The sequence below is a fragment of the Chelonus insularis genome, unplaced genomic scaffold, assembly GCF_013357705.1.
Source record: "Chelonus insularis isolate UGA/USDA-ARS -01 unplaced genomic scaffold, ASM1335770v1 contig_88_pilon, whole genome shotgun sequence".
Classification (NCBI taxonomy): Eukaryota; Metazoa; Arthropoda; class Insecta; order Hymenoptera; family Braconidae; genus Chelonus; species Chelonus insularis.
Window position 1 is genome coordinate 2,023,272 of NW_023276776.1, and position 27,896 is coordinate 2,051,167.

The 27,896-nt window shown below is 28.6% G+C and overlaps 5 protein-coding genes across 12 annotated transcripts; 2 read left to right on the forward strand and 3 right to left on the reverse strand.

The window, feature by feature from the left end:
• The first annotated feature begins 2,909 nt into the window (after positions 1-2,909).
• On the forward strand, positions 2,910-6,489 carry LOC118071951 (arylsulfatase B-like). 3 transcript variants are annotated; one of them, XM_035091455.1, is made up of 9 exons: positions 2,910-3,373; positions 3,492-3,602; positions 3,855-4,028; positions 4,107-4,319; positions 4,401-4,830; positions 4,913-5,188; positions 5,301-5,574; positions 5,678-5,854; positions 6,004-6,489. In XM_035091455.1, the coding sequence occupies exons 1-8, from the start codon at positions 3,371-3,373 to the stop codon at positions 5,832-5,834; spliced, it is 1,638 nt and encodes a 545-aa protein (XP_034947346.1). In that variant the 5' UTR covers positions 2,910-3,370; the 3' UTR covers positions 5,835-5,854; positions 6,004-6,489. The 3 variants fall into 3 exon arrangements, with proteins under 3 accessions (XP_034947346.1, XP_034947349.1, XP_034947347.1); XM_035091458.1 differs by having other exon boundaries at positions 2,911-3,373; positions 3,482-3,602; XM_035091456.1 differs by having other exon boundaries at positions 2,911-3,602.
• Positions 5,568-7,057, reverse strand: LOC118071952 (vascular endothelial growth factor A-A-like). 2 transcript variants are annotated; one of them, XM_035091460.1, is made up of 5 exons: positions 6,900-7,057; positions 6,696-6,818; positions 6,356-6,629; positions 5,998-6,207; positions 5,568-5,918 (listed from the first exon to the last, which is right to left on the reverse strand). In XM_035091460.1, the coding sequence occupies exons 1-5, from the start codon at positions 7,006-7,008 to the stop codon at positions 5,891-5,893; spliced, it is 744 nt and encodes a 247-aa protein (XP_034947351.1). In that variant the 5' UTR covers positions 7,009-7,057; the 3' UTR covers positions 5,568-5,890. The 2 variants fall into 2 exon arrangements, with proteins under 2 accessions (XP_034947351.1, XP_034947350.1); XM_035091459.1 differs by having other exon boundaries at positions 6,696-6,827.
• Positions 7,058-7,205: 148 nt separating this feature from the next.
• LOC118071675 (uncharacterized protein KIAA0930 homolog) lies at positions 7,206-11,520 on the reverse strand. Of its 2 annotated transcripts, XM_035090982.1 has the most exons (9): positions 11,072-11,520; positions 10,515-10,834; positions 10,188-10,451; positions 10,010-10,109; positions 9,614-9,919; positions 8,953-9,129; positions 8,157-8,831; positions 7,423-7,572; positions 7,206-7,333 (listed from the first exon to the last, which is right to left on the reverse strand). In XM_035090982.1, the coding sequence occupies exons 1-9, from the start codon at positions 11,190-11,192 to the stop codon at positions 7,293-7,295; spliced, it is 2,154 nt and encodes a 717-aa protein (XP_034946873.1). In that variant the 5' UTR covers positions 11,193-11,520; the 3' UTR covers positions 7,206-7,292. The 2 variants fall into 2 exon arrangements, with proteins under 2 accessions (XP_034946873.1, XP_034946875.1); XM_035090984.1 differs by lacking the exons at positions 8,157-8,831; positions 8,953-9,129.
• Positions 11,521-12,198: 678 nt separating this feature from the next.
• fat-spondin (extracellular matrix protein f-spondin) lies at positions 12,199-17,074 on the forward strand. 3 transcript variants are annotated; one of them, XM_035091014.1, is made up of 9 exons: positions 12,199-12,519; positions 12,604-12,998; positions 13,194-13,480; positions 13,679-14,082; positions 14,168-14,339; positions 14,420-14,678; positions 14,775-15,281; positions 15,437-15,520; positions 16,939-17,074. In XM_035091014.1, exons 1-8 carry the CDS (start codon positions 12,306-12,308, stop codon positions 15,515-15,517), a joined length of 2,319 nt encoding a protein of 772 aa, XP_034946905.1. In that variant the 5' UTR covers positions 12,199-12,305; the 3' UTR covers positions 15,518-15,520; positions 16,939-17,074. The 3 variants fall into 3 exon arrangements, with proteins under 3 accessions (XP_034946905.1, XP_034946904.1, XP_034946903.1); XM_035091013.1 differs by having other exon boundaries at positions 16,911-17,044; XM_035091012.1 differs by lacking the exon at positions 16,939-17,074 and having other exon boundaries at positions 12,200-12,519; positions 15,437-15,809.
• Positions 16,439-27,727, reverse strand: Trpgamma (Transient receptor potential cation channel gamma). Of its 2 annotated transcripts, XM_035091010.1 has the most exons (19): positions 27,671-27,727; positions 27,166-27,208; positions 24,191-24,438; positions 23,469-23,599; positions 23,165-23,402; positions 22,842-22,990; positions 22,559-22,754; positions 22,323-22,493; positions 21,940-22,174; positions 21,619-21,739; positions 21,259-21,543; positions 20,704-20,837; positions 20,481-20,631; positions 20,185-20,380; positions 19,893-20,087; positions 19,486-19,711; positions 18,746-19,090; positions 17,914-18,462; positions 16,439-17,140 (listed from the first exon to the last, which is right to left on the reverse strand). In XM_035091010.1, the coding sequence occupies exons 1-19, from the start codon at positions 27,692-27,694 to the stop codon at positions 16,935-16,937; spliced, it is 3,843 nt and encodes a 1,280-aa protein (XP_034946901.1). In that variant the 5' UTR covers positions 27,695-27,727; the 3' UTR covers positions 16,439-16,934. The 2 variants fall into 2 exon arrangements, with proteins under 2 accessions (XP_034946901.1, XP_034946902.1); XM_035091011.1 differs by lacking the exon at positions 27,671-27,727 and having other exon boundaries at positions 27,156-27,202.
• Positions 27,728-27,896: the final 169 nt, after the last annotated feature.

A 27,896-nucleotide genomic window follows, 5' to 3' on the forward strand; every position in this document is an offset into this window, starting at 1 on the left:
ATTTTTAAACCAAGACTTGGGAGAGGCTGTTGAGAAAGATTTATTTCTTCCTTCAGTATCTCTTATCTTGACCACGTGACAGGACGCCTATAAGTATAACGCTTGTAAAAAAAGTTTTGTGTCGATTGGACACATTTAATTATCATTGAATATAAATAATCTGTTTAATAGTTGAAATGAGATATTAAAAAAATTCTATTTTAAAATTTTTCTTATCATATGTGGATACTATTTATAATTAAAAATGCACCGATATGTTTAATAAAATGCATCCGGTAATTAGTCTTATATAAATAACATTATTTTTATTCTTAAATATGTTTTTTTTTAAAATAAATTTGTTTTTTTTTTTTTCCAGAAAATTTCCAACTTATTTTTGGATGTATTTAAAAATAATTTTTTTTCAATTTGATATTTGAGTAAATCTAAAAATGGTTTTTCAATCTCAACTAATTTTATTTTGGTATTAAAATAAATTGTATCAAAGAATCCTTTTTTGTGTTTAGAAGAAAGAAGAGGAGAAAAAAAAATTCTAGTGTTTTTTTTTTTTTTTATTGAATTAAAACTTGAAGTAAACTTTTTTGATAATATATTTTCGCAAGAAGTAATAAAAAAAAGTCAACCCTAATGTGCCAGTAAGTTGACGAAAAAGTGTAATTAAAAAAATTGTAAACATAAATTAGGAGTAAAAATATGATAATGTTACGGACGTAAATAAAATACTCCGGAAATTTAAGATACTTGTGTTGTTATCACTCGTTAGTGAGAGATAAATAATCGGAGGAGAAGAGAGAAGAATAATCGAGGCGAGTAATTGCTACTCTATTGGTGAAATAAACTTATAAGCTCATCTCTCCATTCTTGTCTGATGCTCTATATAATATACTACTCAAATAACTACTTATTTCGTAACAATATATGTATACAATTCCATTCTGTCTAATAAATTAGACATGATTTCGTAGTCCATGGGTCAGAGTTAAAAAGTGAATAATCATATTTATAGTGAAATAATTATGAATTTAAAATTATATTTTATTCATTGAAAAATAAGATTTAATACTTTTAGATTATTTTAAATAATAATAATAATCATTTATAATATAATTAAGGTAATTATAAAACTCCCAGTGGTAAATACTAGACCTTTACACGGATAAAATTTTTTACAGTAATTTTTACTAGTCAATTTACGGTAATAATTACCAGCAAAAAATTAAAAATTATAAATTTTCTTTTATTAAAAATAGCAAAAAAATTTTGGTAATTTTTAATTTTTTTTTTTACTAGTAAAAATTACTATAAAATTACCGAAATAAGAATTTTTAATATTTTTTTCCCAGTAATTTTTACCAACAAAAATAATTTTTACTAAATTTTTCTAGCTATTTTTACCAAAAAAAAAAAAACCTAGTAATTTTTAAGTATTTGTTTCTAGTAATTTTTACCGTAAATTAACTAGTAAAAATTACTACAAAGTTTTATCCATGTGGCACCGTTAAAAATAACTTTTACTGATGGTTTAATTTGTTCGTTAACGAGCCGTGTCGGTTCCTGTTGTCGAAGGAATATCTTTTATTTTATTTATTCTTTTTTCCAGTCTTACAGTAATTATAATACGAAAAAAACGATAATTCACATATGAAGAGAGAAATAACAACTATAAAGAAAAGAGGTGGGACAGAATTGATGAAGAGAAAGACTTTAGATTCATCGTAGAAGCGACTAAGCGCTTCAATCGTCTCTCAATTTTGCTTCTTCCTTTATATTAACTGACGATGAGAATATAAAGAAAAAAAGAAGAAGAAAAAAAAAAAATAAGCATAGGGAGTAAAAGAGAAGCCTCTTCCTCCTTCGCGGGCGGTCCAACTTTTCTCTTTGGCATACAATCGACCTCCGGGTCTTCATCATCATCATCATCATCGGATTGTCCACTCTCGCGAGAGTCTAGAATATTGGCCAACGTGTTTTCAATTACCTCCAATAAAACCACAAACAAGCCATTTTTATAAAGCTTCTCTATAATATTTATTATTACATGATTTTTTTAAAAAGGTATTTATTATATTTATTTAACAGGTTAAAGGTAAATCATTAACGACATGCTATAATCATATAATAAATGATAATTGAGGATGAATGGTAGAAAACCTCAAGGGAATTCAATAAAACAGTCATACTAATTTCATTGCAAAATGCACGGTAACGTGTAGCACCAAAAATACTGATTGTGTCATCAGAAAGATTTCCTAGGTCATTCTTTACATATACACATACATTCACAAGTATGCATTTTATTTTTTATCACAATCAATAATTATACTAGAAAAAAGTTTAATATATATAATACTTATTTAATGTACAAACAAAAATCGGACCATCTTTATCATTTATTTTATGTTAAATATTTCTTTAAAATCACATGTAATACATTTTTACCTACTCCGGGTGGAAGTTCATGATAAGACATTCATTTTATTATCAATGGAATTTATGTAATATATTTCATCTATAATATATTATTATTCAACGAATCTTGATAAATTAAAATATTTAAAAAAACATTGATTACATTTAAAAGTGTCAATGTTTATGCAGTTAAAAAAATAAAAAGTTAAATTCATTGATAAGTATTTAAAAAAAAAATATTTCTAATGATTTAATAAATATTTTTATTAATCAATAATGGAATGTTTGAAAGAGTTTTATTATTTATGATAAATAATGGCAATATAAAAATGTGAACAGTTTTTTTTTTTTGTTTTAAATAATTGACACAAGAATAAGAGTAAAAAAGAGAATTGTTTGTTTGTAAAAAAGTTATCAACAATTATACGTGAATAAGTGCATTTACATGAACATTTAAAGCTCTGAAACCAATATAAATCTTCATTTTTTTTTCATTTTCATAATTTTTTTCGTAAATCCGCTGTAAAACGAAGATTTTAGAAAAAAAATCACTCCAAAATGTTGATTTTTCGATTTTCTAGAGCCAAATAACGAGGGAGGGGACCGCGATAGTATAAAATTACCATTCTTTGTTAAATAAAATGACAAGTTGGAAATATAGTTTAACAATAGTTGAAAAAAAATATTATAAATTTTTGGAAAGATAAAATGTTAAGAAAACGTCAGGAAGTCAGGTAGGAGTTCAATGACATGTGATCGATGTAGTGGAGAAGCAAAAAATAAAGAGGAAATTAAAGAGTATGCTCCCACTACATAACACCAGTTGGTCATTGTGGCTTACTCTGAATGTTCATCATCGCAACTTCTGTCTCATTTTCTTTCTCCCTTGGTAGACGAGCAACGTCACGCGAGTCAATCGTCCGACTCAGCAGCCGGAAATATCATCTGAAATAGTCGTGTGATGGTCAGTAAAATAATTGATAAATCATTCATGAAAATAATTACGTATTAAGAGGGAAAAATTTTTTGGGTAAAAAGAACCTTCTTAAATGTTGTCAAGAATTTGGGTTAGTTTTTTGTAGGATTATCAGTTTACAATGTGGATTGGTATCGGCTTCATCTTCTTGTGTGGTCTGAATAAGCTAACCTTGGCAAAATCACCTCACATCATTTTTATCCTTGCAGATGACTTGGTAAGCAATTGCATCAGTAATTATTGATTTAGTTTGTTGCGATAGATGATAATACTTGTTGATAAATATTTTGTAAAATTAGTTCTCTTTCGATCATAAAATACTCCAATGAATGAGAAAAAAAAATAATAAGATAAAAATTAAAACTAAGAATAAATGAAGTAAATAAATAAAAAGATGATCAAAGTTTAGATTTAAAAACTTGAAATATTTCTTTTATGGATTAATAATAATGATGATTATGTTTATTAGGGCTGGTATGATGTAGGTTTTCATGGATCAGGAGACATAAAAACGCCAAATATTGATGCTTTAGCTTATACCGGGGTAATTTTGAATAGATATTACGTTGCACCAATATGTTCACCTTCAAGAAGTGCTCTTATGACTGGAAAGTATCCAATTCACACTGGAATGCAGCATGGAGTAAGTAAATTATATTTCTTTTATATCATGTAATCTCATTATATTAAGAAGAAGAATAAAGTCAAGTGTTTATCCTAGGTTATTATGGGCGCAGAGCCATGGGGATTATCATTAAATGAAAAAATCTTGCCTGAATATTTACGAGATCTTGGTTACAGGAATCATATTGTAGGAAAATGGCATTTAGGTCATTTTAAAAAAAAATATACCCCAACTTATCGGGGCTTTGAAAGCCATACTGGTTACTGGACTGGTCATCATGATTACTTTGATCATACAGCTGTTGAATGGGTAAATAATTATTTATATTAAATAATTGATTTAATAACTTTAATATTATATTTTAATGTAGTTAGTTTGTATTTTTTATAGCCCTACTGGGGTATGGACATGCGAAGAAATCTTGAACCAGCTTGGGATCTTCATGGTCAATATTCTACAGATGTTTTTACTAAAGAAGCTATCAAAGTAATTCAAAATCACAATACATCTGATCCTTTATTTTTATATATTGCACATTGTGCTGTTCATTCTGCAAATCCATATAATCCTCTTCCAGTATCAGATGAAGAAGTGATGAAATTTAATCATATCAAAAACTATAAACGAAGAAGATTCGCAGCAATATTAGGGAAGCTTGATCAATCAGTTGGTGCAATTGTTAATGCTTTGAGAAGACAATCAATGTTAAATGATTCGGTTATTATATTCTCTACGGATAATGGTGGACCAGCTGCTGGATTTAATGATAATTTTGCATCAAACTTTCCTCTTCGTGGAGTTAAAAATACTTATTGGGAAGGTGAGAAATCTATATATTTTTTTTAATTAAAATAATTTTCAAATCTTTCGAAAAAATGTTAATAAATATACTCTTGTAATAGGTGGTGTAAGAGGGACTGGTTTAGTATGGTATTCAAAACTTTCTCAACCGGGAAGAGTCTATAAACAGCCAATGGACATAACAGATTGGCTACCAACACTCATGACAATTGCATCAGGAGGTAATTATTCTTCTCTTCCTGCTAATCTTGATGGTTTGGATATGTGGAATGCACTAAATAACCGAGAATCATCACCGCGACGTGTCATTGTCCATAATATTGATGATATTTACGGTGCTGCAGCTGTCACCTTGGATGATTGGAAAATAGTGAAAGGTTTAGTATAGTACTAATTGAACATAATGATATTCATCATTTATAAATTATTTTTAATGTATTATTGATTACTTAATTGACAATATTTGATGATGTAATGTTTATAAATTAGGAGAAACATATAAAGGTTCCTGGAATGGATGGTACGGTTTTTCTACTTGGGAATTACCTTATGAAGCCAATGAGGTCATCAAAAGTCTAACTGGCCAAGCAGTTTTAGAATTGGGATTTCCGTTGACTCCAGAGTTAATTAAGAGACTTCGAGAAGATACTCGAATTAATTGTGGTGCACAAAATAATACCTTAGCTAAATGTCGACCACAAATGGCACCATGTCTTTTTAACATTCAAAAGGATCCATGTGAATTTAACAATCTTGCAGTAGAGTAAGTTGTTCGTTTTCAAATACACTTATATTTTATTTAATACAATTTAATTAATTGAATTAATACATTAATTGTTTGTATGATTTATTATTATTTTTTTCAGACATAGTGAAATGTTAGAGAAATTAAAAAAAGAATTAAGAAGATGGAATGAAACAGCAGTTCCTCCACGTAAAGTTAAATCAGATCCTCGAGCTAATCCAATGCTATGGGATCACACTTGGAATAATTTTGGAGATTATCCAGTAATAGATTCATGAACTTATAAAACATTGTTATGGTAATTAATAAATCATATTGCAATACTTGAATCAATTTAGCCATCTACCATGACTTGAGCACATCTAGAAAACAATTTATATTCAATTACATTGATAATAAATGAAATGCTATATTGTAATGATTTTTTGCCTCTATTTTTACCTGCAGAGTGAAGGAATCCACATCAATCCATCTGAACAAGTTTCTTCTTCTATTGAGCAAGAACATCGACAAGTTTCTCGATTCCAGTACATACCATCTTTCGAGGTACAGTCCAATTGTTCATAAAGATTGTTGCATTCACATACACATTCATCATCGTTAAATCTTTGACGAGAATTACAATCATCTGGCGTTAAATCACAACCACATCTAAGGAAAATCCGGTTGATCAAAATAAAATAAAAAAAGAAAAAAAAATATTATAATTGAAATATGTAAAACCACATCCTTTATCGATTTTTACTATTTAAAAATTCTTATTTCTTTATATAAACCAGACAAAGTTACAAGAACTCACTTGCATCTTGTATGTTTTTCAACATCAAGCTCGTAACAAGGAGAATCGAAAGAACCAATTTGCATTCTTTGAACCAAGACTTTGCTAGATGTCGATTCAATAGGCATACAAGACTGGCTATCATGTCCACAACGACCATCACATCTATCTATCAAGATTACATCAGGAATATAAATGTATCCTGGGTCTGGATTTAATTTGACTAAAGTTTTTCTCGGTTTGCATATTACTTCTTTTCCCATTTTATGCAGCTTTTTTGTCATTCCTCGACATTCTTTCATTTTAATAATAAAATATTCATTAAAAAGTTATTTTCAGTATCAAATATATGCAAACTTACCCACTATTTTTCCTCTTTTATGTGTACGTGGGATAATATTTTTAAATGAATTTTTTGATTTTGGAAATGATTTAGGCAGAGTTACATTTTCTCCTGAAGGTTTTACTGCTGCTTTGTATCGACCTATTCGAGCTATTCAAGTATCATTAATGAAGTTATTTAATTTAAATCATAATTAAAGTCAGATTAATGATTTAAACTTACGTTTATATGAATAAAAATCATCAGATGAGTTAACTAAATAATCTTGTGTTAAAACAATCGACAAATTGTGAATAATGATATAAGCAATTACGTTAATGATTATCTTCATTATGATTGTTTATTTATTTTTATATCGTTTAAATTATTACAATATAAAATTTGAACACTCACAAGAAGACTGAATTATAAAAAAGTTTGCTTGACTTTATAAACCTTTACATGTTATCTTTCTATTTAACCACAAACATGGGAGGGAAATAAAAATAGAAACTATAGTTAATTCTTACAAATAAAGTCAATTATATTGTGTCCGTATTTTTTACATAAATTAATCGAAATATGAGATAAATTATTTTTGAATAAAAAGACGAAAATACTGAGACCAGCTATTAGCTAAAATGTTAAAATTGGATCTTCTCGATGGTCCAATATATCTGAAAAATTTTTTTAAATTTTTAATAGACTGAATATTTAATTAAAATTATTATTAAAATACAATTGATTGTAATAAAAGTTAAATTACCTTTTGCAATACTCCACCAAGGCAAAGTTATATATGTTAAAAATGCATTCAAAGGTATTGATTGCGCTCTCCTAGTTTCCTTCCAAAAATGAAATGTTTGGGTAAATCCCCTCATTGTCCAAAGTGGATTATAAGCTCCATCGTCCAGTTCTATTGAAAAAAAAATTAATATATAAATACTTTAGGTGTTTAAATAAAATAAATTAATTATTTTGACCGAGGCTAGTATCCTTAGAACCTTCATCAAAATATAAAAAAACGAAAAATTTAGAAATTTATTTATCATCCAATTATTTAAATGAAAATTATGTTAATAAAATAATAATAACAATAATAATTGTCATTATAAAATCATAATTTGAATAATTTTATTGACAATCAAAATTTTTATCACAGAAATAAAATAATCAATAGTAATAAAAACTGAAAATGGATAAAATAAGATATTTAATGCTCAGTTTTTCTCATGTATTTTTCATAGAAATAATCGAGCATTTAATATAACGTTATTATAGAACTTAAAAATACATTATTTATTGATATTTGCATGTATTAATAAATTAAATATTAAAAAATATGAACTTGATTGATAAAAAATACGAATAATTATTTATCAAATAAATATCGTGTAAAACCGGACGAGTGACGACACTCTGAAGAAAAGAAGAGGGATTGTAGCCCATTGGTCAGACATGATATAATTTTTTACGTAATTTACGGGGGATTCAAATTACCCTGAGAGCCGGGGCGGCGCGGGAGTTCGCACCAGTAGTAGATAGCAGTTCCATCAGGAGTAACTCGATGTGGTGGAAGAGGATGATTGCCAATCAAGCTTCCGGATAATGCACGTCTCCTACGTCGTCTTGGAAGAGTAGCACTTTGTTTGTGCGTCATATTGATTAATTTAGATATTCGAGCATTTGCATTTTTATCTTTCACTGGTTCTTGACCAAATTGTGAACAATTATTATCTTGAATATTTTCAATACTATCAACTCGATTAACATGATCTTCATTGAGTGGTCTAGTATTCTTTCGACTCATCACTCCAAGAATTTCATCATCACTAAAATATCGTCGTGGTTGATGTCTTGATTTTGGTCGATAATCTAATGGATTTTCATGAAAATCTAAAGCTTCTCCATTTCTTCGTGATTCAATATTCATTGGATAACTGGATATTCTTCTATTATCTTCATTATTACCATAACCTAGTGGTAATTCTTCTTTTCCATGAACTAGAATTGCACCAGCATCTAGTTTTTGCATTACATTATCATCAGTTAATTCTCCTGCTGTTGTTAATAATGATTCTGATCCAACTTCAATATTGTGATGATGATGGTGATGATGATGATGATGATAATGATGACGAAGAGACTGATGCCGTTGACGACGTTTTGGAGTTCCTAAATTATCAATTATTGATTGATATAATCCTCAGTTTGGTAAATTAATTATTTTTCTCTATTTTTTAAGCTTCTTTTTGATGTAAAAAATTTTTTGTGGAAGAAGATAAACGCGACTCACCGATAAATCGTCTCGGTGATAAACAATTTTCATTCTCAGATCGCGTATCTATGGAATCCTTAGACTCACTTCGTTCTCTAGACGATTGTCTTCGTCTTGACCGAGGACTTCTACGATTATCTTTGTGACGTACAGGGGATGCAACCCGACCGCCCCAGCTGCTAGGATGTCTTTCAGCTATAAATTAATAAATCTTAAACTTTTTTTGGCTTAATTACATTCAAAATATTGTCACAGTAAATTTTATTCAACCATCAATAATGATGATAATGTATGAGTATAAGATTCTATTAATTTTCTACTTTTCTCAGGGCCAAAAGGGTATTGAATTATAATCGAGAGAGAAGAAGAGAGAATAAACATATCACTACGGATGTTATTTAAATGGATTATATCGATATAAAGTCGTCACTCGTTCGTATTTTTCTGCCTTCTCCGCTCCCAAAGGATTGGAATCATGCAGTTTGATTATTATTCTTATTACTTAAATTAAAAAAAATCTTATTAAATACTTGAAAAATATCAATCAATAAGGATAATAAAACTAATTATTTGATTACAAGAAAAACGATATGATTATAATTATAAATGTTTTAAATATCTCTTATTATTTACTGAATGTTATAAACCAAAATTGAATGATTCATTAAATTATATTCACCGTCTCGAACATCACCAGCTTCAATTTCATTCAATCCATTTGCCATAGAATCAAGTCCTTCATTCTCAGATCTAGCCTTTGTTCCAGCTGAGTCTGGCTTTGTTCTCCAACCACCACGTACGAAATTATTGAGATTAGAACTTGGATCTGAAAGACGTCGTTGGTGTCGATACATAAATAATTCTTCAGCATCATCCCAATCTGCATCCCAAAGAGCATCTGTTGCTGAGTATCCCGGTTCTGATGTTGGAGTTTCCGCTCCTGAACCCTTAGGTTTTGTCACAGCCATTTCTGCATGTCCTTTTCCTGAAAATATAGAAGTTATTATAAATATAATGTAATCATATTTAGATAAATTTTTTAATTTAAATAATTTAATAATTTAAATTGATCAACCTTGAGGTCCTTTCATGCGTACAAATTCTATTCTTTGAGAAGAAGTGCCTGAGAAGAGTCCGAATGTCATTCGTTGTGCCATTTTGGTACTTAAACTTGACTGTATTATGATAATTATTAATTATTATTATTATTATTAATAGTAATATTAATAATTAAAAAATTAGTTAATACTTACTCTGGCATCATAAACTTTTTTTAATGCATCATATCTAATTGATCCAAGGAATATAACTCCTTGAACAGCTCCTTCTCTATCAGAAGCAACTAATTCAACACATACCATTTCTCCATCTCTAACTAATATATCACAGAATACTTCATCAAAGTTGTCAACCATGAAACAAATATGTGGATAAGTCATTTCTTCAAGATCACCTTTTGCATCCATTCGACGACGACTAGGACTTGCATATACTTTTTGTGAATGTCTTCTAAGGACCTGTAAACATTTAATAAATTTATATCATAAATAGATAAAATGAATATTTAAATATAAATGTACCTGTAATTCTTTGGGACTTGTTCTTGTGCAAATAGCTAATGTAAGAGTATAATCAAATTGATGAACAACTAAATTGAGGTAGACAGTCTCTTCCCAATCAATGTCTGGATCTCCAATTGGTAATTTTTTACTGTCTTTACGAAAAACATCAACTTCTGTTTCAAATTTTGGAACATAACGAGACGAAGTTTTAATGTGTTTTTTGCGAACAAAAAAGAGAAGATCATCTCCATCAATAGTGTGCTCTCCTTGAAATAAAAAGTGACGAACAAAAAGATCAGTCCAGTATGTTGTGCCTTGGAGCATCACAAAACCTGAATCTATCAAAAGACAATAAACAGATGTTATTTTACAGTTTTAATAATAACAAATTTCTCATATTTTACTGATAATTACAATTAAATTTCAAACACTGAAGACTAATTTTTTATTCGTATATTACTTTGTATTACAAATAATACTTATTAAACAATATTTTATAGGAATATTCTATAGATGAATATACTCGGAAAAATTGATTAAAGGTTAAAAATCTACAATCATAAAAACATACAAACCATCTTTCAATAATTGTCTCATTTCCTTGGTTCTTTGAAAATTAATCTCTTCAAGAAGTTGTTCGAGCATCGTTGGTGGCCTTGGGAATCCACCAGCTGAGCTGCCAGCTAAACTAGCCATGACTTATCAAGTTGTTGTCAACCTTATGTTTACTTCTCTCACAACTTCTTTGTTCGTTGAAATTCTTTTATCCAAACTGATACCTTTGTTAAACCATTTTCACCATTTTATCTATCATCACAACGGCGCTTGCGTTTCACATAAGAACCAAGCCCACAATGATAAAAATTTAATAATTATTTTTTTATTTAATGGTATTGTAATATCATTTCGAATATTGATTTTTCAACAATTTAAAACCGGTATATATACCGGTATTATAATACTTTTAGACAATAACTAAATAATTTATATGTATAAATCATTGATAAACTGTTAAACATTTAGAGACTTGATGTTGTACTGAATAAATATGATTGAAAATTCCCTTCTCTTATTTAATTGATGCCGCGATCAATATGCGCACGCATACTATTATTTTTAGATGGCGCTGTAGTTTATTTTAACCTTTAAATTTTAGCGGCACATTGTTTATTAATTTATTCACTTCCTTATTTTTTTCAAAATATTTTTTAATTCAGAATAAATCTAAAATTGTTTTAATAATAGTTATATTATTAATATGATCTATTATTATTAATATTTTAAAGAAATTAATACTTTTAAATTATTTATATAATGTTAAAAAAATTATGTAAACAATTGTCAAAAATGAATTATCATAACCATAAAATTCTATCGAAATTGGAAAATTTATGAAAAACATTAATAATTAAATTTTGAATAGAGTTAGATTAACTGTTTATCATATTTAACATATTATCAATAGGGTCAATAGTTTTATGAGATACACTTATGACCTAAAGTTGATATTTTATTTAAATAAAAAAATTATGACATCCATCAATAGCTATTTTTTAAAATTGATAATTTAAAAAATAATGAGCATAATTATATTTGTTTCTTCTTCTGATTTTAAAATAATATAAATTAGAATAATTTTCAGCTTTATTCATGATTCTTCTAATTTTCATGTTATCTTATTATTCAATTTATCCATACATCCGTTGTACTATCTTTTAGCCCACGTGATTGATATCAATTTCAGAATACATCAACAGTCTGCTGACCAGTCTTGTATTTCCTTTGATACAAGTCATTAGGAAAACAAAAATGATCTGCTTAAAGACCATTCATAATCGTTGGAAAATTTTTTTTATTTATTTAACCTTTTTGGTTAATTTTTTGGAATCAGCATGTCCTTTTAATCCATCAGAATATTCTATAACAGCACCAAGAACACCTGGGGATGGTGGATTTAAAATCATTACCAGTGGAACAGACAAAAAATACATTCCGAATAAAATTTATGCACTTAGTATTCGAGGTATCAAATTAATCTTTATTTTTAATTTTATAGTAATGTTTAAAAATTGTTTAAAAAATGGTTATAACATTTTTCCAATTCTAGGTGATCATGCATTCCAACTAGATGACTTGGAGTCTCAAGGATCAACTTTTACAAAATTCAGATTGTCTGTGGATTCACAATATGCACCAAATAGTCCAATATCAAAAGTTGGATCTTTCCAATTATATCCAGATTCTTTGACGATTTTTGACGAAGAATGTGTGAATACTGTAAAAGAAAGTAATGATCTTCCCAAAACTGATATTCAAGTAATGTGGAGATCTCCATCTCCAGGATCAGGATGTGTTGTTTTCACTGCAACAATAATAGTCAATTCGTCTCAGTGGTATGCTGATGATAAAAACTTGGTAAAGACATTTTGTGAAGCCAATGATGATGATATTATACCAAATGACGAGTTTGGATGTTGTGCTTGTGATGACGCTAAATATTCGGTAAGTATTTTTACTCTAATTGATGATAATAAAAAATGTTTTAAATGTTAATCTAAGATAGGTATAGTTAATTAAGTTAATTAATTTTTTAAACTGTATTTTCTTTAATTAAAAAATTTTTTATTTGATATTAAAAATAATACGTGACTTAAGTAAATAACTATTGACCCACTTTAACTCAAAATTAATTTACAGCTTACAATGGAAGGAATTTGGTCTAAAACGACACATCCGAAAGATTTTCCTTTTTCTGCTTGGTTAACGCACTTTAGTGATCTCATTGGCGCATCTCATGAAAGTACATTTTCATTTTGGGGTCAAGATCATATTGCAACAGATGGATTCCGTCAATTAGCAGAATGGGGCTCAGCGTCTGGTTTAGAAGCAGAGCTACGCTCTAAATCGCAACATTTAAGAACCTTAGTTAAGGCTGCTGGACTCTGGTATCCAAATGTAAATTCCAATACCACTACGAGTTTTAGGTATATATATATATATTCCATGATTAATTTAATTTAATTCATAATCATAATCATTTACAAGAAAATTATAGATAAAATGCATGACCTTAATTTTCTTATATTAGTAAATTAATAAATTATAAATCTTCATTTTCATTTATACAAAAAAAGTCATGATAAAAACTATTATTATCATCAATATTGAAACTTAAATTTCAGAGTTGATCGAAAACATCCTCTATTGTCTGTGGCATCAATGCTTGGACCATCACCGGATTGGGTGGTAGGAGTGAGTAAATTGAATCTTTGTGAAAAAGACTGTACGTGGAAACAAAATCTTATTATTGATCTTTATCCATGGGATGCTGGCACTGACAATGGCATTACTTATATGTCACCAAACTCTGAAACTAAACCTCGAGAAAAAATGAAACCTATTACTTCCTTTTATCCTGAAGACCCAAGATCTCCGTTTTATGATCCTTCCGGTAAACCAATGCCACCACTGGCTAAGTTATACATTAATCGAGAAAAAATTATTCCACGTGGATGTGATGAATCTATACTCACCCAGCAACTAGCGGAACTTGAAGTTGCTGAAAATACGGAAGATACTTCCCGAGGTAAGATATTTACATTAATAATATTTTTAAAAATCTTTATACCTATGATAGATGTAATAATTGGAGATTGTATGTTATTATTCAGTTGAATGTGCTGTTACCGAGTATACTCTATGGTCTCCTTGTTCCGTTTCTTGTGGCAAGGGTCTACGAATGAGAACTCGATCCTACATTATGCCAGAAAAAGCCAAAATGATTGGATGTAATAGACAATTAGTTTCTAAAGAGATGTGTGTTGCTGATTTACCAGAATGCCCGTAAGTTTTTTTTATTTTAAAAAATAAATTAAAAGAGAATAATAATGAAAAAAGATAAAATTGATGAATGACATTTTTAGAGATAAAGAAATTGATGACGATGAAAACGATAACTTAAATGGAAGATTAGAAGTAGATCCCTCTTTGTGTGAAACTACTCAATGGTCTTCATGGTCAGAGTGTTCTTCAACTTGTGGAGTGGGATTTAAAATGAAAACACGGAACTTTATCAATAAAATGGGTCGTAAGAAGTGTCCTCATGTAATTCTAGTGGAAAAAGAAAAGTGTATGGGTCCTCCTTGTACAGAAGTAACTGAAGAATTGGATTCTACTTGTAAAGTACGGAAATTATTTCATTATTTTTGATATATAAATTTAATTTATTAAATTAAATTTCCTATGTATTGAATATTTATTTATTAAAATATGTTTCAGGTTACCGAGTGGTCAGACTGGTCCCCTTGTAGTGCATCATGTGGAAAAGGAGTCAAAATTCGCACAAGATTATTCATGGTTGAACCATCACGACAAGAAGAATGTTCAACTCGAGTAGAACACGTTCAACAACGTACATGTATTACTCAAGCTGATTGTAATTTTGATATGGCTACTGCCAAAGTCGTTTGCATGGAAGAAGCTGATGTAGGACCATGTCGAGGTTACTTTCAGCGTTGGGCTTTTGATGCTAAAAGACTCACTTGCATTTCATTTGGTTATGGTGGCTGCAGAGGCAACAGAAATAATTTCTTAACTCAAGAAGAATGTATGAATACATGTTCTATTGTCAAAGCTGCTTTAACTGGACAACAACCATCTGAATTAGGTACTCCAAACTTGAATGTTCCAATACCTATTAATTGTGAAATCAGTGATTGGTCTCCTTGGTCTCCTTGCACTGTAACTTGTGGTATTGGACGGGTAACAAGTTACAGAATGATTAAGGTAAGATATTTTTTTTAAATATTCATATATTATATAAAATTTTATTATATAATGATATTATTAATATTAAAATGAATTAAATTAAGTTTAGTTTGTAATAGAAAGTTATCGTATTGAACTCAAGTTTTTAATTAAAATAATTATTTTCTTTATAGAGAGAACCCGAGAATGGCGGTACACCTTGCCCTAAAAAACTACAAAAACGTGCTCGATGTCAACTTGCTCCATGTAATTAACAGGTAAGAAAGTTATTAAGAAGTTAACAAAAAATACTTGCACATGGATTGAAGTATAAATTGTTATTACGATATCAATGATCATTATTATTATTATTACATAAAATACTTAACAATTTTATTTACTAATTAATTTTATAGCATTTCTAAAATCATTGCTATTAAAAAATATGCTAGCAACATAGTTTTGTATGATATATAATTATTATGAAGTATATACTCTTTTTAAATTAGGATTTCATTAGGAAGCAATATTTAATAATAAAAACACTATATTAATAATTCAATAAGTTATATTTTTATTATTATTTTATTATAATTACACGCGTATGAGATAATTTTTTGACATTTGCGTGTTATTTAAAAGTACTATTGAAAACTTTGTGTTAAATTTGGAATAATATTTTAAAATTTAAGATATTATTTAAGTGATATTTGGTCATGACAATAACGTCTGATTCACTATCGTACTTATATTTTCTTTTTTTTTGTATTTTTTTCAATTTTTTTTTAATCAATTATACCGGTTAACAAATTTATAATATTCTCTCTTATTGAGAAATATAATTATCATTATAATAATAATCGTTATTATTATTATATTAATTAAAATCAGAAAATTTATAATTACATGTAAATTGTTATATCCAACAATTATTAACTCATGAAGCTTATAGCCAAGTAAATTTATATCAAAAATCTACGTGTAATAATAATATTGATAATAATATAAATGAAGAAAAGATAATGAATTATTCAGCCATTTTAAAATAAATAATCTCTTTTATGAGGCGGAGTTAATTTTTACCACAATTACTTGCATTTCATTTTAAGAAACTAGATTAAAAATAAAATTTTTTTATAAAATATTATAGTTAAGTACTATTAAATTTATTAATTTAAGTTATAACCACATTCGATAAAAAAAACAACAAAGTTAATCAGACAATTTAAACAAGTTCTTCTCTATTACAATCACATTCTCATGCTGTGTTTCATTTACTTTTTTGTATAAAAAGCAATTAAATTACAATTTATATTGAGAAGAAAAATCAATATAAACAATTTAATAAAATTATCGATGATAATGATGATGTTATCAAGTTATGTTCTTATAACTCTTTATTCAATACAACTGGCAGTAACTGATGGTGATGATGTCATCACTTTATAACGATCATTGAAGATCATTAAAAATAACCTACAGGTGAAAAAATATATTCACACCCTTTTTTATATAATTGACATAACTCATAATACAACATACTTAATCAGTTTTTAATGAATTAGTTGGTAATTATAATCAAGATTATTAAAAAAAGAAATGGCGCCTGCGCGCTTCTAATTATTTTTATGAAATTTTCTTTATTTATTTTTGAATATCTTTAACAAGGCACCAAGACAATTGTCAATATCCTCAGAGCCAGCCAGAGGTGACATCACGAATTGTCTCAATGCCTGGAAGTCTTTGCAATTGTGTAGCTGATCCATTCCTTTTTACACTTGTTGTGAGACTTTGAATTGGTAGAATACCATCTCTAGAAGTTGCTGACTGACCTATAAAACTTTCTTCTGTTGTTGAGGGACTGAGAGGTTCAACATCAATCCGGACATCATCCATCCCTTAAACATAAATAATCTGTATATTAATAGATGAAATTGATGAATTTATTAATAAATAATAAAATTGATTTTTATATTATTTTAAAAAAGATAGGAAAAGAACAGTCATAATATTTAATTAGATAAATTAGTAACTATTTTATTTTATTTAAATAAAAAGTTAAACTTTGATTAAAAAAGTAGTATTTAAAAGTTAAATTATATTAATATGTTAAAAATAGGAAGTATTTTTATATGCAGATTTCCACTTCATTTACTTAAGGTATGTAATTTAAATAGGACTAGTTATTTAATCATAAACTTTACGACTCACCACTACTTTTATCAAACTGTGCAATTTTAGAAGAGATAAATAAATATAATTAGACCAAGCAAGAAAAACCTGGTACTCTTTTCATATCAAACAAGTGCTCAAGCAACTTTATTATGGCATTGAAAAAGAGCTTAAGCAAAGATATATTTTTTTATTTAAAATAAAATAATTTTGTTTAACGTGAAAATTCACAGTTCAATAGTAAAATCTTTTCAATAAAAACGACATATTTATTTCTTTTGATGAATAAAAAAATAATGTTATTATTATTTTGAATATAAATTTATTTCTATTTATGAATTTCTCATTTGTATTTAAAAGTAAAATTAATATGAGTTGAAAAATCAAATTATCAACTTTTTGTATTGTTGCTAAAATATAAATAGATTTTATCAAATTGATAGACACTGGAAGCTAGAAAAAAAAATTAAGAATTTAAGATAGTATTGACACATCTCACCTATGTGTTCACTGACACTACCAATTTCTGTAGTTTCTAAACTAGGTTGTTGACTTTGAGTAACATTATGATGTCTTGAATGAGCACTTTGATTCCCTGAGAGATCTGGACTTCTGGTAGGAACACTACTAGCTCGATGTAACTGATTTTTTACTGCAACAATTGATGCACCAACAACTGATGAAGCTGGAGAATTACTCATTGGAAAACCTGAAATACTTTCGACCGTACTAGCATTTTCGCTAGTCATTACTGGAGTTGATGCACGTGATGCAGAAAACTTTTTACGTTTTTTCCTAAGTGCAGCCAAAGCTGGTCCTAAACCATGACTAAATACATGATGAATATCATGATTTCGTTCATTATTGTTGTGCGAATTTTGATTTTGTGCGTTCTCTTGATTATTAGAAACTTGGATTTGTGAAGGTACATCAAGAGAAGATTTAGAATCTGAAGAACCTTCGGAACGAAACCCACCATCTTCTGAAGCTGGAGGGTACATTGAATCTTCTGATCTGGATCGTCCTGTAGATCCAAAGGCGTATGATTCTAAATGAGAAAACAAAATTGGAATAATTGCATTTCAACAATATTACAACATTCAAAACTTTGTCTTGAATGTTAAATTTTTAATACAACGATTTAATTCAATAAATAATTATAATTCTAGTAACATTGCATAATTGACTAAAATGATGATAAATTTCAATAAAGGTGTGATATTGAAATAATATTTATTCGTTCAAATACGTATGAATAATAATCAAGAAATTTCAGTTCTAACAGCTTATAAAGAGCAGATCTTAAGTGAGATGTTTTCAAATTCAATTACCTATAAGTCTGGATCGAGCTTTAGCAGCTTCAATTAAAGTTCCCCATCGTCGTTTTCTGGATCCATTTCGTATATGACGATTTTGTCGACAACTTGTTAATCCGGGGACACTATTTGTACTAATATGATGAGGATTTTTTTTTGGAGTCGTAACTGTACCAAATATACTGCTCAAAGTACTTCCAAACAAATCATTTTGGGTTGAATCTTCATCGCGTACTTGTTGAAGTGATGCTATAATTTCAGCAACTGGAGGTAAACTGCCACTTCCACCTGGTTGTGGTGCGATATTAAATCCTTTCATTAAACGTCGTTCCTTTTGACGATTTTTTTTACCACCAGCTCCTGTAATTTTTTATTTTTTTCATTTAAACATTGACATGTATGTTCACTTCTTTTGTTTTATATTAATCCATTAGATTTTAATTATGTCTATTGAATTTTCTTAAATAAAAATAAATCGTCTATAAGCAGAATATTAATAATATAATATTCTCATCAATTAATTAACACTTTACTTTTTGTTTCTGTGAAAATAATACATTAATTTTATTCAATATATATGTTTCAAAAGTATCATGTTTAATTAAAGATAATTTCTAATGAATTAATTAATAATAAAATTAATATTAAGTAGCATGCAGGTTTTAAGCTTGGATTTCAGTGTAAAAAATGAGTTATATTATAAGATATGATGATAAAATATGATGAAGGAGTGCAGGAGGGAGGCTGGGGCTCACCGGTACCGGTTCCAGAGGATGTAGAAGTGTTCATTCCAGACTTCTTAAGGATTTCAATTAGTTCACATCGGAAGGCACTAATATCTTGCTTGATTTCATTAACATCATCCTCAGTAACACCTTCACCTTCTGTTTTTCTTTGTTCCACTGTTACATATCTCCGTACTAGATTCCTCATTATACTTTGATACCTGAAGTCACGTTCAGAAGCTTGTTTTGCTTTTTTCTGATGAAAATATATATATTTATGAACAAAAAATTTATTGATACACTTAATATTAATAGTTTTAAAATAAAATTGTCTTTTATTTAGATAAGATATACATAATATATTCTGACTAATATCATAATAATAAATCATTTTAATATGTCACATGTATGACATATTGCTTAACTTGATAATTTACCCTTATAGTTCTCATATGTTCCTTTTTTGCGGCTTTACTGTGTCCACAAAATTTTCTGTAGATCCATTGACCTATATACCACATGCTTTTAGGAGTTGGAATGATATTGAATGGCGGTGGAACAGTTCCTCCCTCTTCAAAGTAACTAATCCACAATTTACTTCTTGCGAATTTCCATTCAATATCAGCACGTTCCTATATAGAATTTGAAAAAAAAAGATGTATGTTAAAAAAAAACATGAATGGATAAAAAAAAGTTTATCAAGAGATTATTGGAATACATAGAACATACGGATATTAGTTGATAAGAGTGATTCATCATTGCAATAAGAAGATTCAGCAGTACTACTATATTTATAACAGAATAAGTTCCAAACATCAACATTCCCCAAAATCGTGTAAATACTTTAATACCATCTAATTCGAAACTTTCGAGATCTATCAGGCCAAAAACTGCCCAAAAAAGTGTTTGAATTGTTTCAAACAAGCTGAAAAATATTAAATGATTAATTATATTTATTTTGTTATCTTAATTATTTATTCGTAATAATATTTTATAAATATTCTAGGAAAATTAAATACACTCACTTAGCAAATCTTCTCCACACAATACAAGCATTAGAGTCAGTTGTCATATTATTGTTATTATTATTATTGTTATTATTAACACCAGATAATGACGCTGATGGACATCTCTTTTTTTCCATATCAGCATAGTACCAAAGTAATTGATTTAATCCTAATAAATCAACATTAAAATCTTTCGGTATCATATTAAAAAGCACTTGATATTTAATAACGTACCACTCACCACAGGAGAAAGCGAACAGCACGAGAACAAAAAGGAAAAAAAATTTCATAATATCCATCACCATTCTCGATAATGAAACTTGTAGAGGGCCCAAATGAGGGTTTACAGAAAAGATGTAAACCAATTTAAGAGAACTAATCAATGAATTAATTCATTTAATATACTTCATTATTGGGGTTACTAAGCTGGTTTTATCAATAAAGAGAAATTCTTGTTTAGAAAAAAATCACTTTTTTCCCTTTTTTTTTTTTTCATATGTTTTTGTGACGTTTTGTTTTTATCATTTGAGCTTTGAAAAAAAAAAACTCTATGATGAAGAACAACCACAAAGATGATTAAAGGGTCAATATCGTAGAAATTTATTGTGCGAGTTGAATTGAAGCATTGACTCGCGCAATGATAAATGACATTGTGCATATACATATTTTTCTTTTCTAAATGGTAGTTAATAAAAATATTAAATTAGTTTGAATATTTGTTATTAATCTTAGCAATTTTATAAAAATCAAGAAACTCTCTTTGATAAAATATTAACTATTAAATAAATAATATTACCTAAAAATATTAGCAGCTGAAAAAAGACCTTCAGAAATTAGCATTGGATCCCAAGTATCCCATTGTTCTCTTTGAAGTTCTACAATTGATCCAGGCATTTGTCCTTCATTCTCTTTCTGCACTCTGTAATAAGCTACGACTCTTAATGCTACAGTTGCTACATAGAGTGAGTTAGTGACAAAGTCAATGACATTCCACATGTCATGGATGTATTCCTCAAGACCTACATCCCATAGTTGTTTCACTTCAGACCAGATAAGACCTGATACCCATGCTAAAATACACCTGTTATACAACAATAAACCTAGTAAACCAATTGCATAATTTTCTCATGATACATGTAAACACAACAATCAATACCATTCTACTAAAGTGGGTGCTGCTCCTCGCTTTGTCGGTGTTGGCTCGTGTTGAGAGATATCTTGACCCATCCATAATCCTATAACGCTTTCTATCCTCTGACTAGCCAGGATAAGCATAACTATATAAATTGTATAATATAATATTGGTATGTAATACAAAATTTTATTTTTATTTGTTAACACTCAAAAATTAACCTTAAAAATTTCATTAAATTCATGATTAAATTGTCAATATGATAAGTATTAATTTTTTTTTTGAATTTTCAATGTTATTTTTGAGTGTTTTTTCTTATAAAAGATTAAAATAATCGATTTTTACATAAAAATGTAAAGTACGAAGCTGAATGGCAGATGAATTTAATAAACGGTTTTCGCATTGTTTGACCAAAAACACTGTGAGGAGCTATTATGTATGCAATACTGAAGAATGGAAATAAAATTCCAATGCGAACGATATCAGAGGCTTGCAGAAGCATATTTTTTCTTCGAAATCCAGGAAGACCTTCATACCAGATTGAAGCTAAAAGCTGTTGAACATTCGGATGAGCAACGAACTAAAATCATAAAAAAGCTTTATTATTATTACGTGATTTATCCAGTTCTTGGTCGATTTAATATTCATAATAAATTAATTATTATATGTAGCATGAATTTTCTTCCAGCTTAGTTAGTAAAAAATGGAAATATATATATTAATTAAACCTTTTTTTGTCTAAGTTTAATAGCGAGTTTTAAACGATTCAGATGCATTCTTTCTCCATGTTTAAATGCTGGTCTTGTTGGGTCATGGTTGAGAAGTACTTCAAGTTCATATGAACTTCTAGTATGATCTAAAAGTGCTGTAGCAAAATCCTGGCATTGTCTTCTAAGTTCCTGGTATAAAACAATTATGTTAATAAATGTGAATAATTAAAATATTCAAGTCTGTAAATACTTACCTGATATTCACATTTAAATTCATGCTCAAGAAATGATAATCGTCTAAGCTCCCATGAGAGCTCAAAGGCCGTTAAAATAGGATCTTTGGAAGACAAAGCAATTAAGGATGGAGAAGCAAGTGCTCTATATGCGTTGATACGACTTCTTGAGTGTCTTAAAGAGTCTTCCATTCGGGATGTTACACATTCGTCACACCTTTATTATTAATTATCAAAATTAAATATTAAAACTAACAAAAAAATGAAGTAAATCAATTATCAAGTTTATTTAAACTTAACTAACCCACAACGAACATCATGAGGCATTGGTAATACAGATCCACGGTCTAGAAGAATTTTTATAATTTCATAATTATCCCGGTGTGCAGAAAGTATCAGAGGTGTGATGTCTGGTGTAAACGTGGCTGTGTCTGGATGAAGTGCTTCCCAACTCTATCATAAACAGTCATATATTTAACGAGATTATAAAACTTAAAGAAGATATACATGTATGTAATGATAATTTTAAAATAAAATTCAAGAGCTAATTGTTAATGTGCCATTTTTGGTGTTGAAGATAATGATAAAATAATAGATGATAGCAGAATAGTGTAAAACTATTCATACATGAGGCTCGCCATTTCTATGAAGTGTCTCTTCGTGTTCAAGAAGTACTTCTACAGCTTCGACAAATTCCTCAGAGATAGCATGAAGTAGTGCATCTTTTGTATCTACTTTGTACTCAATCAAGAGTTCTACCATCTCTAAATTTTCATTATCAATAGCCATAAGTAAAGCTGATCTTCCTAGGGGATCCACGCAATTAATATTGATCCATTCATCTTCTTGAGCTCTCTGTAGCATTCTATCATTATCAAATAATTAATATTATCAATTATGAACTACTATTAAGTATTCAAATAATAATTACCTTCTAACTGAAGCAACATCACCACGTTCAACTGCCAATAGATATTTTTTTTCTGCTAAAGAAAGACTTGCCATTTCTTGATGTGGTCTTACTACGTTCTCTTCCTCCATCATTCCATGAATGCTATGCCTCTGATATATAAAAGATATAAAAAGTGTTAAATAATTTATCTTCATGTTTATTGTGATATTGATATAAAAATATTTTGAAATAATAGTAATCTTGGATTGAGATGGTAAATAAATGAAGCATTGGAAATTCTGTATGAAGTATAAGAAGAATAGATGAGGTTTGAGGTGTGGTACTCTTTGACAATTGTCGAGGTGTGGCAGAATAAACACTCGTCAACAGCCTTATGGATGAAAATTCTCCCTTATTGCCACCCTCAGTCTTTCTTCTCTAGGGTATGTCCAGACACTCTCAAGGGGCTTAATTGTGCCACGCCTTATTTTCTATATATACAATTATACTCTTATATATCTAAACGTTATATACGTAATTGGTAAGATTAAGTTTCTTATAAGAGGTCCTAGCATTTATATCTGTCAATATATATTGAATATTTTTTTTCTCCTAACAGGATATAAAATAAATGAAAACAGTGTCAACGTAGCTAACAAAATTGACTGATTGGAAGTGAAGAAAAAAGCAATTTAAGTAAATATGAAAGATCTGGAAATATAATTTTTAATTATAAAGATTGTTAAGGAGTATTTATTTACCTTGACCTTTTTATCAACCTCTGGTTTCTCTAGAAAGTTACGTGTCTGATGTTGAGACATTGGAGATGCTGATGGTGGCTCTGGCGCCTCTGGATCAAAACTTACGTGATGTTGATGCTGCTGTTGATTCCCGATTCCTCGAAGGAAGCCACCAGAGTGACCACCAATACTTGCTCGTGACATTCTTGTTGTCATGTTGGAGATTGCTTCATCACCTCCAAAACTCTCTGCGTCTTCTCCCGCGCTTTCTAACATACGGAGATTTCAAGGGTATTTATTTGATGGATTTTCTTTATCACACAATGCTAAATAGTTATTTAAATTCATCACACAATGACTTGTATCGATTCACTTACAAGTTTAAAGAAAAAAAATATTGTCTGAAAGTTTGATGCAAGTAATAAATAATTAGTCTCTAGCTAAATGTCTAGACTGATATAGTGGATTTGATTCGACTGGTAACTAGCTTAAAATACTTTTAAACAATCCAACAGAATTATAAAATGATATGCCAAGTATGTCTACGACTATTTACATGATTAATTTTTTCTTTTCCTCATTTGCACTTTTTTTGTTCTCTTTTCATGTCCATTTATTTTCGATTTGTCATTGTATTTAAAGATTTAACACACTTAGACTTGGTGATCGTTGATCGATACCAAGTCACAACAACCCCAAGAGGTCATTGTACCAAAGTTGCATTGCATGACTGACCTGTAAGAAACGTTTCACGATCGATATTTATATTGTGCAGCTAAACTTACTTCGAAATTGTTATTTTACATTTTTATAAACGACTTCTTGGATGTTAGAATGATTTTTAGTATTTTTTATGTTTTAATTCAAATCATAGCAATCTCCAATGATATAAAATATTCTAAAAATTACATAAATCAATATTGAACTTTATAGTTGAATGTACTAACAACACCGATTAATAAAAAGCATTAAATATCAGTTACTATCATCCAGCAGTACCATATCAAACATTCAAAAATAGATTGTAGGACAGTTCATAAAAATAAAAGTTTGATGAGTCTTGATGATACCAAGACACCTGTTGCTTGATTTTTTATTTTTTATGATTATTTTCTTTTTTAGTTTTATTTGTTTTAGAATCCTTTCCTTCATCTCCAAGCAGAAATTCACGATATTACAATGCACTTTTAAGCTATCCAGTTCATAAACCACATAAGAGAACTTGCCAGGTTGTTCTAGAATACTGGAACCGATTACCTTCGCGTGTTCAACGATAATCGATCGGTTTCTGCGGGTCAGTAATCCTGAAAGTAGAGCTTTTGTGACCTGAATTCCTTCAATTTTTTAAACTTTATCTTATAAATGACAAAAAAAATTATTGTAGTTGACTCTTTGTATTTCCTTCAACAAGATACATCCTCAATACTTTCTTCCTCTTTTCTAGATAGATTATCAAATAAAAGTTATGATAGATAACTTCATAAAAAAATATGTCTATTTTATTTGTAAATTTAATATTAAAGAAATAATTTATCTTAGAAAATATTGCAACATATAAAGGCTAGATGCTTTTATAATATTGATGTTCAAGAGGTTTCTATAGGTAAATATATTTTTTATATTATTATTTATTTTCAAACTAACTCATACCTGTGACTTTGTCTGCATAAAACTTGAACGAAAAAATTTGCAAACTTATTACAATCCTTCGATAAAAAAAAATAATAATTTTTTTTTATTAAAATAGTCGATATCAACCTCCCTTGATATTAAAAATAATATCATTTTCTCGGATATCCAATAATGTTTTAGCATTTTTTAAAAGTTTTTAAAAACATCTCAAATTTCGTAAAAAGTTTCCAAACATTCGGGGATTTTTTTTTTTTTTGATTTTTCATAAATTTTTAGCATTTTTTCAGAATGATTCATCGGTATATTTTTCTTATTATCTGGTATATTAAAAAATCTTTCCAAATTTTTCAGAAAAATACAAAACGCTTGAAAACCTCTATCGATTATTTTAGATCTCTCGAGATAATTAATTAATTGATATAAACAATAAATCATTTTAAAAATAAATGGACATTGTTTGGTCATTATATCATCGTAGTGTTGATAATAATGGGAATATTAAGTTTGGAAAATCGGAAATTCTTATTTAAAAACTCATCAACTTTTTAGATATCGATTTTATATTATATTTCACGATTGTCGAGTGGCGTTAAAACGATCGACTAACATCCGGATTCTTATGTGCACATATTGTGAGATGTTGGGATAAAACTAAAAGCTTGGCATTTTTGCGAGAGCTTTTCATGCATCATTTACTAGGAAACCGGATACTAGCTTGGTTGAATTGTTATAGATGATTTTATCTTAGGGGAAATTGACTTTAATTTTTTTTTTCTTCCCCATTGAACAATAAAAATAAATAAATAAATAAATAAAATGTACTTAGACTTATAATTAATGTGTGATAAAACTTTGATAAAAAAAATCCAAACGTAAATAATAGTGATGTTTATATATCAAGAATCTGGGATTTATTTTAATTCGTTGGAATGAAAGGGGAAAAATGGAGTAAGAAAAAAATAAAATTAAATTCTGTCGGTAGAAAGCGAAAAATCAGAATTTGACAAGGCGTTGTTTGAAGTATATTTTACAAGCACATAAACAAGAAAGAATAAAGGAGCGAATAAAAAAATCCGGATGCTCATGTAGACAAGTCTGATCATTGAGGACTGTAACTACTCATCCTTCTACTTTTTTTCAACATCCTCTTCTCATACATTTTAATGCGTCATACGTAAATTACTATTATTCGATCTTTATTTTTCATTCATCATTCCGGGTAACATTTGACAGAAAATTCTGCAAGTCATTGCATCAACAATGTCGTTAAATTGTGTTGAAAAAGAATTTTTTTTTTTTTTTATATAATCCACGCTTAAAAGTTATTAAAGAATGTAATAATAAAATTGTCTACCTGTACTCACCGATCTCCGATAAGTTCCTGTCATGATTGTCTTTTGGAAGAAACTGCAAACAAAAAAGAAAATTTGTAATGGTTAAAATAATCATTTTTTACTTGCAAAGGGGTAAATTTAAATGTATATATATATATATATTTTTTTTGTTTAAATTCACTTATACGAATTACTTGCACGTGATTGCACTTTATAACTGTAAGCAATATATGTGCAATAGAACGACCGGAAGTGCCTCCACGACGTTTAGTCGTTTGTTTGAAAATAGAAATCAATTTCCCTTGGAATTTTCAAGTTATTTTAAAGCGATTTTAAATGATAATTTACTGAATTGAATATTTCTCTTTTTTTTTTTTTTTAAATAAGTCGACAAAAGTTGATCATTTTTCAAGAGAAAAATACATTCAAGTCTCAAACTCACTAATTAACGGAAAAAAAAGGCAAATAAAATTTGAAAACTATTTAAAAAACAGAAAATAAACGAAAGAAAGATGATGATGGCCTTGTGAGTCACCAAAGAAAGATGAAAAGATAGCATCAGGGGTCACATCTGGTCTCTACTCTAAAGCTGTTCGTTTCACTGTACGACGACCCAATAAAGTTTTCTCTTCTTTACTTCCTATACTCAACTTAGAGAGTCAAGATTATTCGTAAGCTTTCACATTTCTTTTTCTTCACAAAATCTTGATGTTTTCCAAGAAATAAAATTCTGATTTATGTGACCAACTTTTTTTTTGCTA